At 40.2% G+C, this 14,665-nt stretch overlaps 1 protein-coding gene across 3 annotated transcripts in view; it reads right to left on the bottom strand.

The window, feature by feature from the left end:
* The window catches only part of UBE2H (ubiquitin conjugating enzyme E2 H), a 102,777-nt gene that overhangs the window by 21,665 nt on the left and 66,447 nt on the right, over positions 1–14,665 (bottom strand). For 2 of the 3 annotated variants that reach the window (XM_004741766.2, XM_045062986.1), the window contains exons 4-5: positions 4,097–4,136; positions 2,676–2,728 (exon numbers count right to left, since the gene is read on the bottom strand). The exons of the other annotated variant lie outside the window; for it this stretch is intronic. In XM_004741766.2, the coding sequence (XP_004741823.1) occupies positions 2,676–2,728; positions 4,097–4,136 (93 nt within the window). The remainder of the gene's footprint in view (positions 1–2,675; positions 2,729–4,096; positions 4,137–14,665) is intronic. 3 annotated transcript variants of the gene reach the window in all.

A 14,665-nucleotide genomic window follows, 5' to 3' on the forward strand; every position in this document is an offset into this window, starting at 1 on the left:
AAAAGCCAGAAGGTAGAAACGACCCAACTGTCCATCATCTGACAAATGGATAAAAATGTGATAGCTGTAAAATGCAATATTATCTGATCATACAAGGTATAAATACTGATTCACACTACAATGTGATCAATCTTGAAAACATGACGTGAACTGGAAAAAAAAAACCAAAACCAGGCACAAGAGACCACATATTATATATTCCACCATTAAAAATTCCAGAATAGGCAAATCTATAAGGACAAAAAGTAGATCAGTCATTGCCTAGGGTTGGGGGTTTCGGGGGTGACAACTAAGGGATTTTTTTTTTTTAAATTTTATTTATTTGAGAGAGAGAGCACAAGAGGGGAGAAGGTCAGAGGGAAAAAGCAGGCTCCCCATGGAGCTGGGAGCCCGATGCGGGACATGATCCCGGGATTCCGGGATCATGACCTGAGCCACCCAGGCGCCCCTAAGGGAATTTTTTTTTAAGGTGAAGAAAATCTATGATGAAAATGTGGTAATGCTTGTATACAACTGAGTTTGCTTAAAAACTATCAAATTACATGCTTTAAATGAGTGAGTTTCAGGTGTGTAAGCTATAATTCAATAAGCTGTTATTTTAAAAAATCTGTTTCTGAGATGTGAAGTACTTGAGAATCAGCAAATCTCTTCCACAAAGCTTTTCTGGTCAACAGTAAAAGAATTAGTTGAGTCCAGTTTATTTTACTGTAATTGGAACCAGCTCACAGTATTGTTATGTACATTTCTAAAATGTGAATGCAGTTTAAGAAAATAAATCATTACATCAGCTATTCCAGGCAGCCTGCCATGAGACATTTTTACAAAAAACAATACAAAACAAAACCAAAAAAACCCCAAAATTTAAAAGGAACCCATTTAACTAACCTCAAAGTGTATGTTCTTTCTTGTTGCCTCATCTCCTTATAAGCTGTCGTATCCCTAAAATTCTCATGTTTAACAATATGAGGCATGATTAATCCAGTCACTAGCTCAACAAATATCTGAACCCTTATGTACACCATGCACTGTTTAGGCACTTGTATACCAGTGTGTACACATATACACACACACACAGTCCCTGCTCTTGTGGAGCTTACAATCTAGTAAGACAAATAATAAATGCTGGTTTTAAAGACAGATTTTTAAAACAGAGTGCTATGCTATGGAGAAATGCTGTTTTACATGCAGTATCTAGGCAAGAAGGCTTCTCTGAGAGATGTCTGAGGGGAGAAAAGAAGGAGCCCAGCCATACAAAGACTAGGGATGACAACTCCAGGCAGAGGAAATAATTTTTGAATGGGAGAACAGGAGAAAAAAGCAAAATAAAGAAAAAAAAAGGATTAGCTGTGTGCTGCCGGTGACCAACCTTCTGCCAGGAGTCTGATGCACCTAGTTACAGGCATGTCTGGCAAGGTAGCTTGCAGATTACGGCTGGAGTAAGATGTCTCCCCACTGTTCGGTAAGAAAGGTCACCTCTGGTTAAGCCCTGCCTACATTGATCTCCTTGGACCTCTGGACAGCTGTTCATTATGTGCACCTCCCATTCTTTTTTTTTTTTTTTTTAAAGATTTTATTTATTTATTTGACAGAGAGAGATCACAAGTAGACAGAGAGGCAGGCAGAGAGAGAGAGAGAGAGAGAGGGAAGCAGGGTCCCCGCTGAGCAGAGAGCCTAATGCGGAACTCAATCCCAGGACCCTAAGATCATGACCTGAGCCAAAGGCAGTGGCCCAACCCACTGAGCCACCCAGGCGCCCCTGCATCTCCCATTCTTTCACCACACATGGGTACAAGGTGCTGTATAAGGAAGTGCTGGGACATACTGACCAATCACACATGCGCCTCAGTGACCCATGTGGCAGGAAATCATCTAGTGGCACAAAAAGGCATGAACAACACACACAGGTACAAAGCAAAAGTGGGCCACGAAAAAAGGGATGTAAAATGCAGGAATGTGCAGAGATTGCCTGCAGCTGGAGCATCAGGGGAAGCCTCATGGAGAGGGGCATGAGAGCGAAGAGTCTGTGACACCTGAGAACTTGGACATGTGGGGGTATACAGATCCGTTTGTTGTACCCCTAATTAAGTATATTTCAAAACATTCTTAACTCTCCAAGTTACAAACTCAGGGAGAGAAGGCATGATTCTCCTTGTATCTTTCTGTGATACTTAGCATTGTATCGCGATGTATCATGATTCATTGTAAGAAGAGATGTTGATTTTAGGATTGAGGCAAGGTTAAATTATTCTTTGTTTCATAAAGAGATTTTGAGCTTCAAAACAGAAGACTCCCAAACTTCTTAATATACCATCTCACTTCACAGGGATATTCATAGGAGTTTTTCTAAAATTCAAAGGTATTACAAGTGAACAGGTAGACAGTATGCTTCTGCACACACACACACACAATGTTTACATGTGTGTATTTGTAGTCTGCATTCGTACATCACTACACCTTAAGTGCAGAATCCCACAAGATTATTTTAAACTTCCACTGCTAAATCGAAGTTCGTACTTCAGAGAAAATTTTTTTTCACTCATAAAACTTTCCCATCCAGGCCCTCATCATCCCTTCCCATTCCCAACAAAACATCCTAAACCAGAGAAGAAATGCCAAACAACATTTTTTAGGCAGTGTCTCAACATCTCTAAAAAATATTCCATGGCCAAACTCACCATAGAGAGCTGTCCAAGTTTGATTAATTACATCTAGACACACAGTTCCTGACCTGAAACAGATGGAAAGAATGGCATTTTTTTTAAAAATCAGAAAGCTAGTCACATGTAACTGGCAACTAATTTTACTTATCAAGAAAAGTACCTTTAATAGATCATCAAAAAACAACACAAGACAAAAAAAAAAAAAAAAAAAAAAAAAGAAAGAAAGAAAGAAAAAGAAAGAATCCCAATTAGGGAAAGTATGATGAGGAGCAGAATATATACGAAATCTTAAGTGTTTCCTTACAGACTGAAAGGGAAAACCCGCAACTGCACAATGGAGAAACCAGACAACACCTTAAGCAGGTGCTGAGGATTCGCAGGGAGGACCCGGCAGAGGGTGAAGCAGACAACCCTGTGCACCTGCCCAGGACGTGGCACTTCAGGACTAACGTGCATCCTCTGGCTCTAATGAGGAGGAAACCCCACACAACCCCAAACTGGGGGGCAGTCTTTAAAATAACTGATCTATATTCTTTTAAAACATCAACTTTAAAAAAGCTGAGGAACTATTCCAGATTAAGTAGTTTAAAGAAACATGACAAGTAAATGCAATACATGGTCCTGGGCTGATGATCCTTCACTGACCCGGGGGCGGGGGCAGGTAGTGCCAAAAAAATACGTGGGGCTGAATGTGGCAGTAGATTTAGTAGTACGGGGCTGTATTCAATTCCTGCATCTGACTGTGCCATGGTGACTAACAAAGCATCCTTGTGGATCATGCCCTGGTGACGGACACAGAATATGTGCGGACAACGGGGCATGATGTATGTGCATGACCCGCTCAGAGCTCAGAATACCTCCTGTGTTATGTGTGTAACAGCAGAATTTAGTGCTGTGACGAGGAAAAACTGTGGAACAAAAAAATCATGTACTGCCAACAGCATCAGAATTACACAACAGGAGGCACATTTTAAAGCGTCACTAATAAAATATTAGAAGGAAAGAAAGGTATGTAAGAGTCATTAACTGAAATGAAACTATAGCCATGCACGTTTGCTTTACTCTCAAGAACCCAGAAACACTTAGGGGCTGGAAACAGTACATTTGTATACAGAAAACTGAACTGTGAATTGTGTCCACACGAAGAGAACAGAGCCGTGGAGCAGGGCAAATGCTAGCTAGGTCTCACAGGGAATGAAGGGCCCATGCACGACAATGGAAAAACTAAGCAGCCCAACAGCAGGACGTGCACTAAGTGGTTTCAAGTATCAGAACCCTGGACTCCAATAGTGTAAGTGGCCACACAGTCCTCTCCGCTGATAAAAATCCAAAAAGATAATTGAGAAAAAGATAATTTTTAATAATGGAGAGAGAGAGATGAACGCTAAAAAGAGCAGTTGCTGCTAAGATTTAAACATTTTTAAACAGTTACTTACGCTTCATCAATGTTGGGATGGAAAATTTTATTCATGAATCCTGTAAAAAGAGATGTTAATTAGCAGCAAAAAAGTGTCCAGAGAACAATTCGTTTTTAAGTATTTCAGTACTGGAAACAATTTCAGTATTGGAAAAAGTTGATGATACCCATACTGATTACTTTTATATGCTTGGTTACTGATAAGACAAAATATTCTCCTGATAGTGTCAATTACTTAAAGCACATCAGAGTTCTATTTAAAAAAATGAGCAAACTTTGAGAGCAATGCAGCTTCTTATATACAGAATAATCATTGAGAGACTTTTCTGAGCTATGAAGGGTACCTGCCAAGAAAACACATAGTCCTAAATAGGTTGTAACTGGTGCTGATTCCTTTTATCAGAAAGTTAAGAAAGCTACTCTGACTTCCCTCCCAAAGGTTTTATTGTTCAATCTCTAAATTTAGAGGTTCTGCATTTGAACTTCTCCTTCTGCTGCTCAGTTACTGGTATACTGCTGGGCTACACTGTGTGCGGAACATGAATGAAGCTGCTGAAACACTAAAGAAGCACCGCTTCCAAACCACCAAGGATTTCATAAGAATGGTGACCAAAATATTTCCTTTAATTTTAGTCTACTCATTCCAGGAAACCCAGTTTTTTGATTAAAATTGGGGCAACCAAGAAATGAGGCAAGGAGTTTAAAAAAAAAAAAATCTGTCAGATGGCTGTATCTGTCAGGGATTCAAATTTTTGGTTTATTCTAGAAAAACAAGGAGAGAATTTAACAAATTATGTATTTGTAATTTTTAAAAAAGATTTTATTTTTAAGTAATCTCCACACCCAATGCAGTACTTGAACTCACAACGCTGAGATCAAGGGTCACATGCTCTACTATCTACTAGACTTTAACAAATATATTGACATTTAAGTTCCAAGGAGAAACTTATTTTTTCTCTAATTAAGAATCAGTGATTTGGGGGCGCCTGGGTGGCTCAATGAGTTAAAGCCTCTGCCTTCGCCCTGCAGCGGGCTCTCTGCTCAGCAGGAAGCCTGCTTCCTCCTCTCTCTCTGCCTGCCTCTCTGCCTACTTGTGATCTCTGTCAAATAAATAAATAAAATCTTAAAAAAAAAAAAAAAGAATCAGTGATTTGGGGTGCCTGGGTGGGTCAGTGGGTTAAAGTCTCTGCCTTTGTCTCAGGTCATGATCCCAGGGTCCTGGGACTGAGCCCCACATTGGGCTCTTTCCTCTGTGGGGAGCATGCTTCCTTCTCTCTCTGCCTGCTTGTGATCTCTAATAAATAAATAAAATCTCTGAAAAAAAATACCTTAAAAAAAATCAGTGATTTAATCAGTTTATATATATGCAAATGACAATATGCTAAAGAAGAGGTCCACTGTCAAAGCTGTCATTTTATCATCCTCATCTCGAGACTTCTTTATGCCATTTCACACTTCCAATAAATTGAAGTTCCCTACTACAGCGAGTCACTATGTCCCTCCCAATCCCACCCTCTTTCACCCCTCCCCCCACCCCACCTCCCATTTCTTTTTCTTTCATTCAAAATATACTTGGTTAACACCTGTTTGTCTAGCACTGTGCTGGTTCAGGGCATCAAGGTAGCCAGGCAGCATACTTTGCCCAGGAGGTCACCACAGGGGCTGGACGGGACACAAGTCAGTAAGGACAGAGCGCACAAAGAACTGACAAGAGTTGAGGGTATGAGAGGGAAAGAGGAAGGTACCAGGGAGTACTGAGAAGGGGCATTGGAGGAGGGTCCTCAAGGACGAGTTTCAACAAAGGTCATCTCGGAAAAGAACTTCTCTAGACTCAGGAAACAGATACACAAAATCCTGGTTATGTATTTCAGTCTTTGCTTGCTCTAGTCACTCCAATACTAACTATGCTTCTAAATTTTGTTTTTTACTCTTTCATGTTGAAATAGCTTGTTTTCTCTAATTCTCTCGAGAGCCCATGCAATGTTTAGATTACTCCGATGTAAAAAGAAATGACTTATATCCAATTACTATTTCATATTAATTTTTCATTAAGGAAATAAGTTGCTTCCAAGTCTAGATTTAAGTACGTGTTTATTGAAGAGATTAAACTAAGCCAATATAAATGTTCATGTCTTAATGTTAAGAGGATAATAATTCTATATGAGCTTGGAAAAACACTAATAAATGTATCCATGAAGAACCATGAGGGTATTTGTCCCAGCATTATTTTAAATGCCAAGAACCAAATGCAATCCTATCAAAGGGACTGGACAGACTGTAGTACATCCATATGCTGGGAGTCCTATGGTAATGAACTAGCTAAGTATCAATTTGGATAGAACCATAGCTGAGGGGAGGAAAAAAAAAAAGTTGCAGAATAGTATTTGTAGCATGATACCATTTAGATACACTCCAACAAGGCAAGGCTACCTATCTCTATGATAACAAAAGTACAGAAAACTGTACGGACCAACATAAAACGAACTTACCAAAGTAATCAACTATTTCAGTGAGGGCGCAGGGTCAAGATCATGTGGGAACAGGGAACAGAATGGGAATGGTGATTAAAGATGAATCTATCTACAACACTATTTCTTTTAAAAAGAGGTAATGGGCTTGTATATTATTTGCTCTTTTTTTTTTTTTAAGTGTGCACATAGGTGGGACACTAGAAGCAAACATATACAACTTAACAGTGGTTAATTCTTCATGGTGGGAATACTGTCTCCATTATAGTTTTCAAATCACATCACCACCCCGCTCCCCAATCCCATACCCAAAGTAGGATCACAGCAACGTCAAAAAAGCTAGAAGGAAACAACCAAGTGTGAATAATAGTCAACTTAGAGAGACTCCCTCATTAGTATTACTCTCCAGACTTTCCAAAATTTCTATATTGTGTCATTTTAATAGTTGGGGAAAAAAAAAACCCTTTCAAGTTAAAAAAAAAATTACAAGCAGTAGCAAACATACTAAAGCAGACCCAATTATACATAGGTTATCTAATGCTGAACCATTTTAAGGAAAATCAACTATTTTATTTGATCTCAGATCTTACACGTTCTTGTTTAAGTAAATTCATTACCCCCCCCCAATCAAAAAAGATCTTCAGGTTATAAGGCATGTGATCCTCCAGATCAGTTACAAATGGGAATCTACTGCTATTACAACTGTCGAGAAACTTCCAGATGAGTGGGAAACACTGGTGTTTAGCCACTAGATGGTTTAATTCAAGAGACTCAATCCTGCCTCTGCTACATGGTTCATGAGTAACACCTAGGAAAGCAACCCCCCCAAGTGCTACAATCCAAGAAGCCCCTGGAGAGCTCTTTATGAACAGAAGTACTCTGCTAGAAGGTGCCAGACAGGAATGCTGGGGTGGGGGCTGCAGTTGTAAATGGGGTGGTCAGGGAGGAGGTGTCAATTTGAAGGAGGTAAGGGAGGAATCATTCAGTATCTAGGGGAAGAGCATCTATACAACACTAACAGCCAAGCGCAAAATGCATCAGGACTTTGCTTGCTGTGTCTGAAGACCAGCAGAGAGACTGGTGAGGCTGAAGCAGTGAGTAAGGAGAAGCCAAGAAGCGAGGTCAGAGATGTGATGAGCATTTGTGGGCCCTTTTAAGGGTACGGATTTTAAATCATTCTGAGGTGGGAAGCCAGAGACTTAGCTAAAACAGTGATAAATAAATCCCTTTTTAAAAATTTTGTTTCTAACAGAAGTCTTATCTCTAAAAAAACAAAACAAAACAAAACAGGTGAATAAGGAAACAGCTCAATCAGGTCACAGCACCTTAGTGCTGGGGACAGAACAAAGGTCTCGAGCAAAATGGAGTGGGCTGTCTCTCCCACAGTAAAAATGAAGTTTAAACAATCTGATGGCGCAGGGAACCCCAAAGGTGTTAATAAAACAGCTAGGGTCAAAAGAGCTTTAAATGTTTACCAAAACAGTCTCTGAAAGATTAAGGTGCCTCCCTCCTGGTACAAGGTCTGGAGATTACATTTGGAATCAATAGAGTTTCCACACTGTTTTCAATTAAGTCAAGATTCTGGCTTGGCTGAATCCAAGAATACATAATAGTGCCAAAAAGGACTTAGTAAACATACTCTTAGTAATAAATGGGTTGGAGCCTAATCCCCAGTGCCCCTGCTAAGTATAAAACATCATCTGCGCTCTGAGACAGAGGACAAACTCAGATGGGAAATAGGAAAGGATTCACAGGGACTTGAGTTCTGGTCCCAACCCTGCTATTAACTGCAGGCCCTGGCTAGATCACTTCACTTCTGTGGGTCTAGGTTTTCATATGACATAGCCAGACTGTATGATCTCCAAAATCTCCACTCTTCATTCCGTTAATAAAGGGACTATCAACTCTTAACAATCTAGGATTTAGTAACAATGGCCAGAGCTCTGGCAACAGAGGAGTTTAGAGAAAATGTCAATAGTTAAGTCCATAAAGGAAATGAATTCTGCAAGGCACATTTTTAGGTACAGAAATATTCTGGAGCATGTAATACAAGGCTAACAACATGCTAAAATACCACAAAGAGATACAAAATCCATGGACTACTCCAAAGTAGGTAGAAACAGAGTTTATAACCTTGCCTTGGAGGAACAAATTCAGCCAGACCGATTCTACCCAAAAAACAATCTCCAGACCACAATGATCTCTTCCTATACCAGGCTTTTTCAACTGTTAGAAAAACACCCAAAGCAAATAAACAGGAGTGTATCTCCTTTACCTTTGCTCTCAGACAAGCTGTGGAGAGCGTTTCTGGCAAAGCCACTCACATTCTAGATAACAATGGCAACAATGGCACTTCTGGACGAGAAGGGGAGGAGACAGAGAAAGAACAGGCTAGGAATTCAGAATTCAGAGAAGGAACATTCTCAGGACTGAGCGTGTTTGCCCTGGCACGTTTTCCTTCCTTTTGGCAATGCTATCACCACACTAATGAATACGTCTGCAGTAAGAGAATTTTCCCAACACTTGTTTCCATTCAACCAGGAACTATTTTGAAGATATTTTAAGAAAACATATTTTGAAAACTGCTTTTATGAAAACACGGTAAGTGGAAGTAGCAAGTCATTTTTAATCTACATGATTTAAGATTTTATTCACCAGACATTTTCTAATCATATATATATTTCAGTGATTTGACCAGATACAATTCAGAACGCCTTCAAATCTTTTAGACAATTATTCTCTGGCATGACTTCAGGCACTTGTAAAAGGGAGGATGTTAGGAATAAAGGTTTAGCGAAAGAGCTCACCACCTCACCCTCGGTCTTTCAGCAGAAGGGAATCAGGTCATTTATAACTCTGGAGGAGGAATCCAAATCGTACTTAGTTGAGGTTAAAAAAAAAAAAAAAAAACCACCAAAAAGACTACGTATCTTAAAAAGTAAAAGAACAGACTATTAAAACAGAAAAATATGCCATGCTTTTGCTTGTTATACTCCAATCTCAACTGTTCTGGAATAACGAATTTTTTGACCCACAGGCTAATAGGCAGAGAAAGTAAATGACATCAACATCGAGTCATGCTGAAAACTGGTTTTTATTTTAGCCTGTTTCTGTTGTCTAATCCCAGGAGGGGATCTGTACAGAGTTGTACACACTTTTGAGTACTTCTGATACTGGGGTCAGTACGTAAATAAAAGTGGGAAAAATTCATCACCTCTTACTTGTGAGGATATTTTTAATGATCAAATTTGTGGACAATGAAATACCTAGGTCCAGTTATCAATACAGAAATTTCCTTCAGAATAATCTTGTGAAATGAGAAGTCAAACAAGTGTCTCATGAAACACAGTAAATCCACCCTAAGGTAAGTAGGCAAACAGCAGCACCAAGGGCAAAAATGGTAGCTCTATCCTGGGGTAAAATGCGCTTGTACTGCAGATGGTTGAGGCAGTTGTGGCTGATGCAATTTAATTTTAAGTTTACGAATTCCTGTGAGAAAACAGTAAGTGAATATATTCAATTATTCTGATATTCCATCTTCATGATAGATGCCCACATAAAGTAGAGAATTCAAAAGCAAACTGATTAATTCTATTTTGTAAAGTATATATAACTGTTCAAAATATATTTATTAAAGATTGCATCTTATCATCCCTACAGCAGTGTCTCAGACTACACCTTTTTTAAGAGTAATAATTCTAGCATGCAGGAGGTGACCAGGGTTGGGATGGTCCAGTGGGTGGGGATGCCGCCAGCTTCAGCAGCGACAGCCATCCTGCCAGCTTTGCGCATGAGCACACGCTCAGGGAGAGTTTCATCTTACCTCAGCAGCCAGGCCCAGCCCGTGGCAGCCTGCACCCGGGCAGAAGTCTCTTCAGAGAGCTGAGCCTTTCCGACTCAGGAGAGATGGACCTGGGCCGGTCTCTTCTTAGGTGAGGAACAGACCAAGGAGCTCACTGTCAATGCCCTGTGTCATGGGAACTTCTGACTGATCCTGTGTGTGTTCAGGAGATCTAAACTCAACAAGGGGTCCTCTTTTCTGTTTCTTCCTTTCTCTCTGACAATATGGAATCTGAGGAATGGGCTGGACGGATAAGAAAAGTTCATTTATAACTAAGAAAAGGTGAAGTGTTATCCTTCCACAGCCAAACCCTGCTACCAACCTAGCAGATTAAGACCTGCAGCCTTAAATCTACTCTCCTGTAGTTTCATCCTTGAAAGATTATAATCTCTTTCCTTTCTCCACAATTTATCTTTCACTCTCCTGATCATTCTTATTACCACAGTGTCTGAAATCAGGCAGTATTCATTCTCATGGTCAGAGCAGTAGAGAAACACACGGCCACTCTGAGTAAACAAAGTCATGGTTAAAAGATGAGGCTCCATTCAGGCTGCTTGGGTTGTACTCTGTGAACCTCGGCCAAGAATTACTGAATCTCTTTGCCTTTTTCTTTCTCTTTCTTTCTTTCTTCATAAAGCTAGGTTAAATATTGGTATCTACACATCATAGGGCTGTTATGAAGAGTCAATGAATCTACGTATAGCACCTGACCAGCAACCAGCCCACAGTAAGCACTCAAGTTTACTATCAGCTTCATGAGCTCAGGCAAGTAACTTCATCTCACTTTCCTTGTCCTAAGAATGAAAATATCTGCCCCTACCTCCTCGTCTCTGAATCCTTTAGCAACTGTCCAGAGCATTAGAGGCTGTGTTGATGACTGGATTTTGGGTTTCCCATAACCCCATCATGCAGGAAATAGCAAATATAGTTACTCTAACATTTACTACTAAAAAGACCATTCTAATTGCATTTGGGATGGGGTGAAATACTGGACTGGAAACCAGAAGTCAGATTCTGCAACTAGTTAGTATTGATTTATCTCTACCTTCCTGAGCCTCGTTTTTACTATCCCTAAAATGAGGCAACTGGGTGATATATGTGACATTCCTTCTAGCAATAAGGTTTTCACAACACCAGAAATATGAAACAAATCTTAAATTACAGTGAACAAGTTTTTCAAAGGGAACTAAGACATTACTCTTATTTGTTTTTAGAAGAATCACAGTTTAACTAAAGATAGAGGAAGCCAAGAAGGATACACGTTTTCATTATGGTAACAATCCAAAAAAGGAGGAACGGAGCTAATGCCAAAAAGATGTCAAAATTAATAACCAGCTTAAAAGCTAGAGGTCACCTACTATAATTAAGTAGGAACTAATCTAAAGAGCAAGTTAGGCAGAATTTTTATATAGCAAATGGGAAGATTATATAATAACGAATCGCCAAAGGCAGAATTAAAACTGATATAAGCCAGCTTCAAGAAGGAAATGGACAAATCTGATAGAAGCAAGCTTGTACAGAGGCAAGGCCCTCCTGGGGCGGAGGGGGAAGGGAGGAAAAGCTCACTACTATTTTTATTCTGGTAAGAGCAGAATGAAGGTGGATGAATTTAGATATTACAGACTGTTAACAGGGGTTTTTCCAGTAATAGGGCCAATCTGACCACTAGGTTCTTCTATCACTTAGAACTTCAGCGTCTGGCCCCCAAATCTGTCTGTCTCTATCTCTCATCATTTATAGAGACATTAGCTATCACCCATACAGACCACACTCCTCACCCTCTGTCGTCTCAGTCCCTGAAGCTTCCTCTCAGTGTCCCCTTCCTCTATCACATCTCATTCACACTGCCAGAACATACCCGAACTTCGTCATCTTACAGACAGCTTCACCTCCAAGATCACAGACACCTCTGGCCACCACAGTCTCCTATGAATGCGAATCCACTGACCCTCCCTTTTCTTCCCGCCTACTAGCCCTCCTATCTTCACCCATCCTTGCTCAGTTTAAGATTTAAGAGCCATCACCATGATCGCTTTGTAACAACCCTCTGCAAATCCTGTGCCCTCGCCCCTCCAAAACACCCAACTATAACAAGGAAACCCATCATTCACATCCGCTGTAGTTGGACTTGAAGGTGCCATTAAACACTCATTCATTCGCTTGTTCACGCCCTCACCTCAATATAGAGCAGGCAGTGTCTCAAACCCCGAGGAGGGAAGAAAGAATGTTAGTACAACAGAACCAGGGCCTGCCTTCATGGAGTTTGTATCTACCGGGCTGGCAGGGAGGAGACACACAGCATCTGCACCAACTTTTAAAAGTATGCTCCGTAACCTTCTGTGGGTTCAACATCACCAGTAGTCTTCCGTTCTCCTTTCACTGATGGCCTGTTCCCCGTTCTCCAATGACTCAGGCATTTTACCGTTATTCTGCAAATCTTCTGTTCCCTTTGCTCCTCCATTTTCACTCTGACTTAAAAGCCCTGCCCATTTTCTTTGAGAAATTATGGGCCAATGGGCAGGATTCTTCATTTTTCCCATCAAAATCCTCCCAGCACACATGCTCATTTTTCCTGCCTCAACTGTTCACTCAAATATTTAAGGTCTTCCAAAACACAAGTCCTCCATTTGTGTTCTGATCTTGTCCCTTCTAACATCTCAGAGGCACTGTAACTTCAAGCCCCCTCCTGATCCCCAGCATCACCAAGATTTCCCTCATTTTCTGGGGGAAATTTTATCTCCCCCAATTTGTGTATTTTCCTTCATACAGCCAAACTTCTTCAAGACAATGTATTATAGACATCAGAGTTTCTCCATGTTGGCACCCTGATCCAAACCACCAGTATTTCTACTCTTCTCCCACAATAAGAGAGTGATCATTAACACCTGCTTAGAACCTTTCAATGATTTTTCCACTGCATTAAAAATAAAACTCAAGCCTTTCACCTGGCCCACAAAGCCCTACAGGACCTCACCCTACTTGCCACTTGGACCCTCTCTTCTACTCCACTATTCACCCATCCTTCTACCTTTCTCCGGCATGCTAAGTAAGCTCTCATCTGCCTCAGGGCCTTTTCCCTCACAATTTCTTCTGCTTGGAATGCTCTCCTCCCTGGTACTGGAGGATCAGGGCTGGCTTATTTTTCCCTTTCCATTTAAACCTCAAGCTTAAATTTACTTTGTCAGAGAAGCCCTTGCTCAACACCTAATCTAAGGTAGCTATTATGTCAATTTTATCACATCAATTCTCTATAAAGCTATCAGGCATTTTAAATTTTTGCTTTTTCTTTTTTCCCCTCAAAGAATATAAGGATCAAGAGAACAATTTGTTCACCTCTGTATCTCCAGCACCCTGTATACAGATGGTAGCTAATAAATTTGTGGAGCTGATTAGAATAGTGTAAAGTGTATCCATATTCTGAGAAAGTAGGTTCTCCTTCAGCTGCCATCTATACTCTAAAACAAACAAGTAACTGCAAAATTTCACTTTCAGAACAGCAGTAAAAAGGGAGCTTTTAACAATGGCTTACATTCTCATAGCATCATCTATAAAAACTGAAAAAGCAAAACAAAAAAACTTTAACGAAACCTTCCCACTAGAACCTTGTTTCTCTCTCTACTGGAATTCCAAAGATATAGATCACTACAAAGTAGCAATTATATAACTGAGACAGAAACTAAATTCAAAAAACCAAGGTCATGAAAGTAGAGAAATACAGAGGTGATCTGAATGGAATTTTGCTTCCTCAGTCTAAGAACTCATTCTACTTGTGGAAATATAATGGTCCAAATAAGCCTCTGCTAAATGACTAAGCCCAAACCCTATCAGAAACTACATATCCCACTCCAAATCCTGGTCCACCCCTGACAACACACTGAGGAGGTAACTCTACAATGTTTCCATCTAGGAAAACACAAAGTAAAATGGTAAACATCCTAAACTCTATAGTTTGGTCATACCATAAAATTCCATTCCAAAAATATTGTGAGGTAATTTCTGGCCACAGTGAAACAAAAACTTAGAATGCTAGAGGTGTCTGCTATTCTGACAATGAAAAAGGTTCTATCACTTTCCTTAACTGCTGGCACAAATACAACTAATAAGGTGCACTGATTATCAGAATATCTTCTAATTAAGAACCTCTGGCAGACTGGGAGACTTACAAGGGACTGTGACAGGTTATCTAATCTAGTTTCCTTGAAACAGGAAGATCTAAACCGTTCTATTTAGAGAGGAGCTGACCTAACCATAAAGGCCACTGGGAGAGCTCAGCATCGTT

Source organism: Mustela putorius, unplaced genomic scaffold (assembly GCF_011764305.1).
Source record: "Mustela putorius furo isolate JIRA1106 unplaced genomic scaffold, ASM1176430v1.1 tig00003845_pilon_pilon_pilon, whole genome shotgun sequence".
Taxonomy (NCBI): domain Eukaryota; kingdom Metazoa; phylum Chordata; class Mammalia; order Carnivora; family Mustelidae; genus Mustela; species Mustela putorius.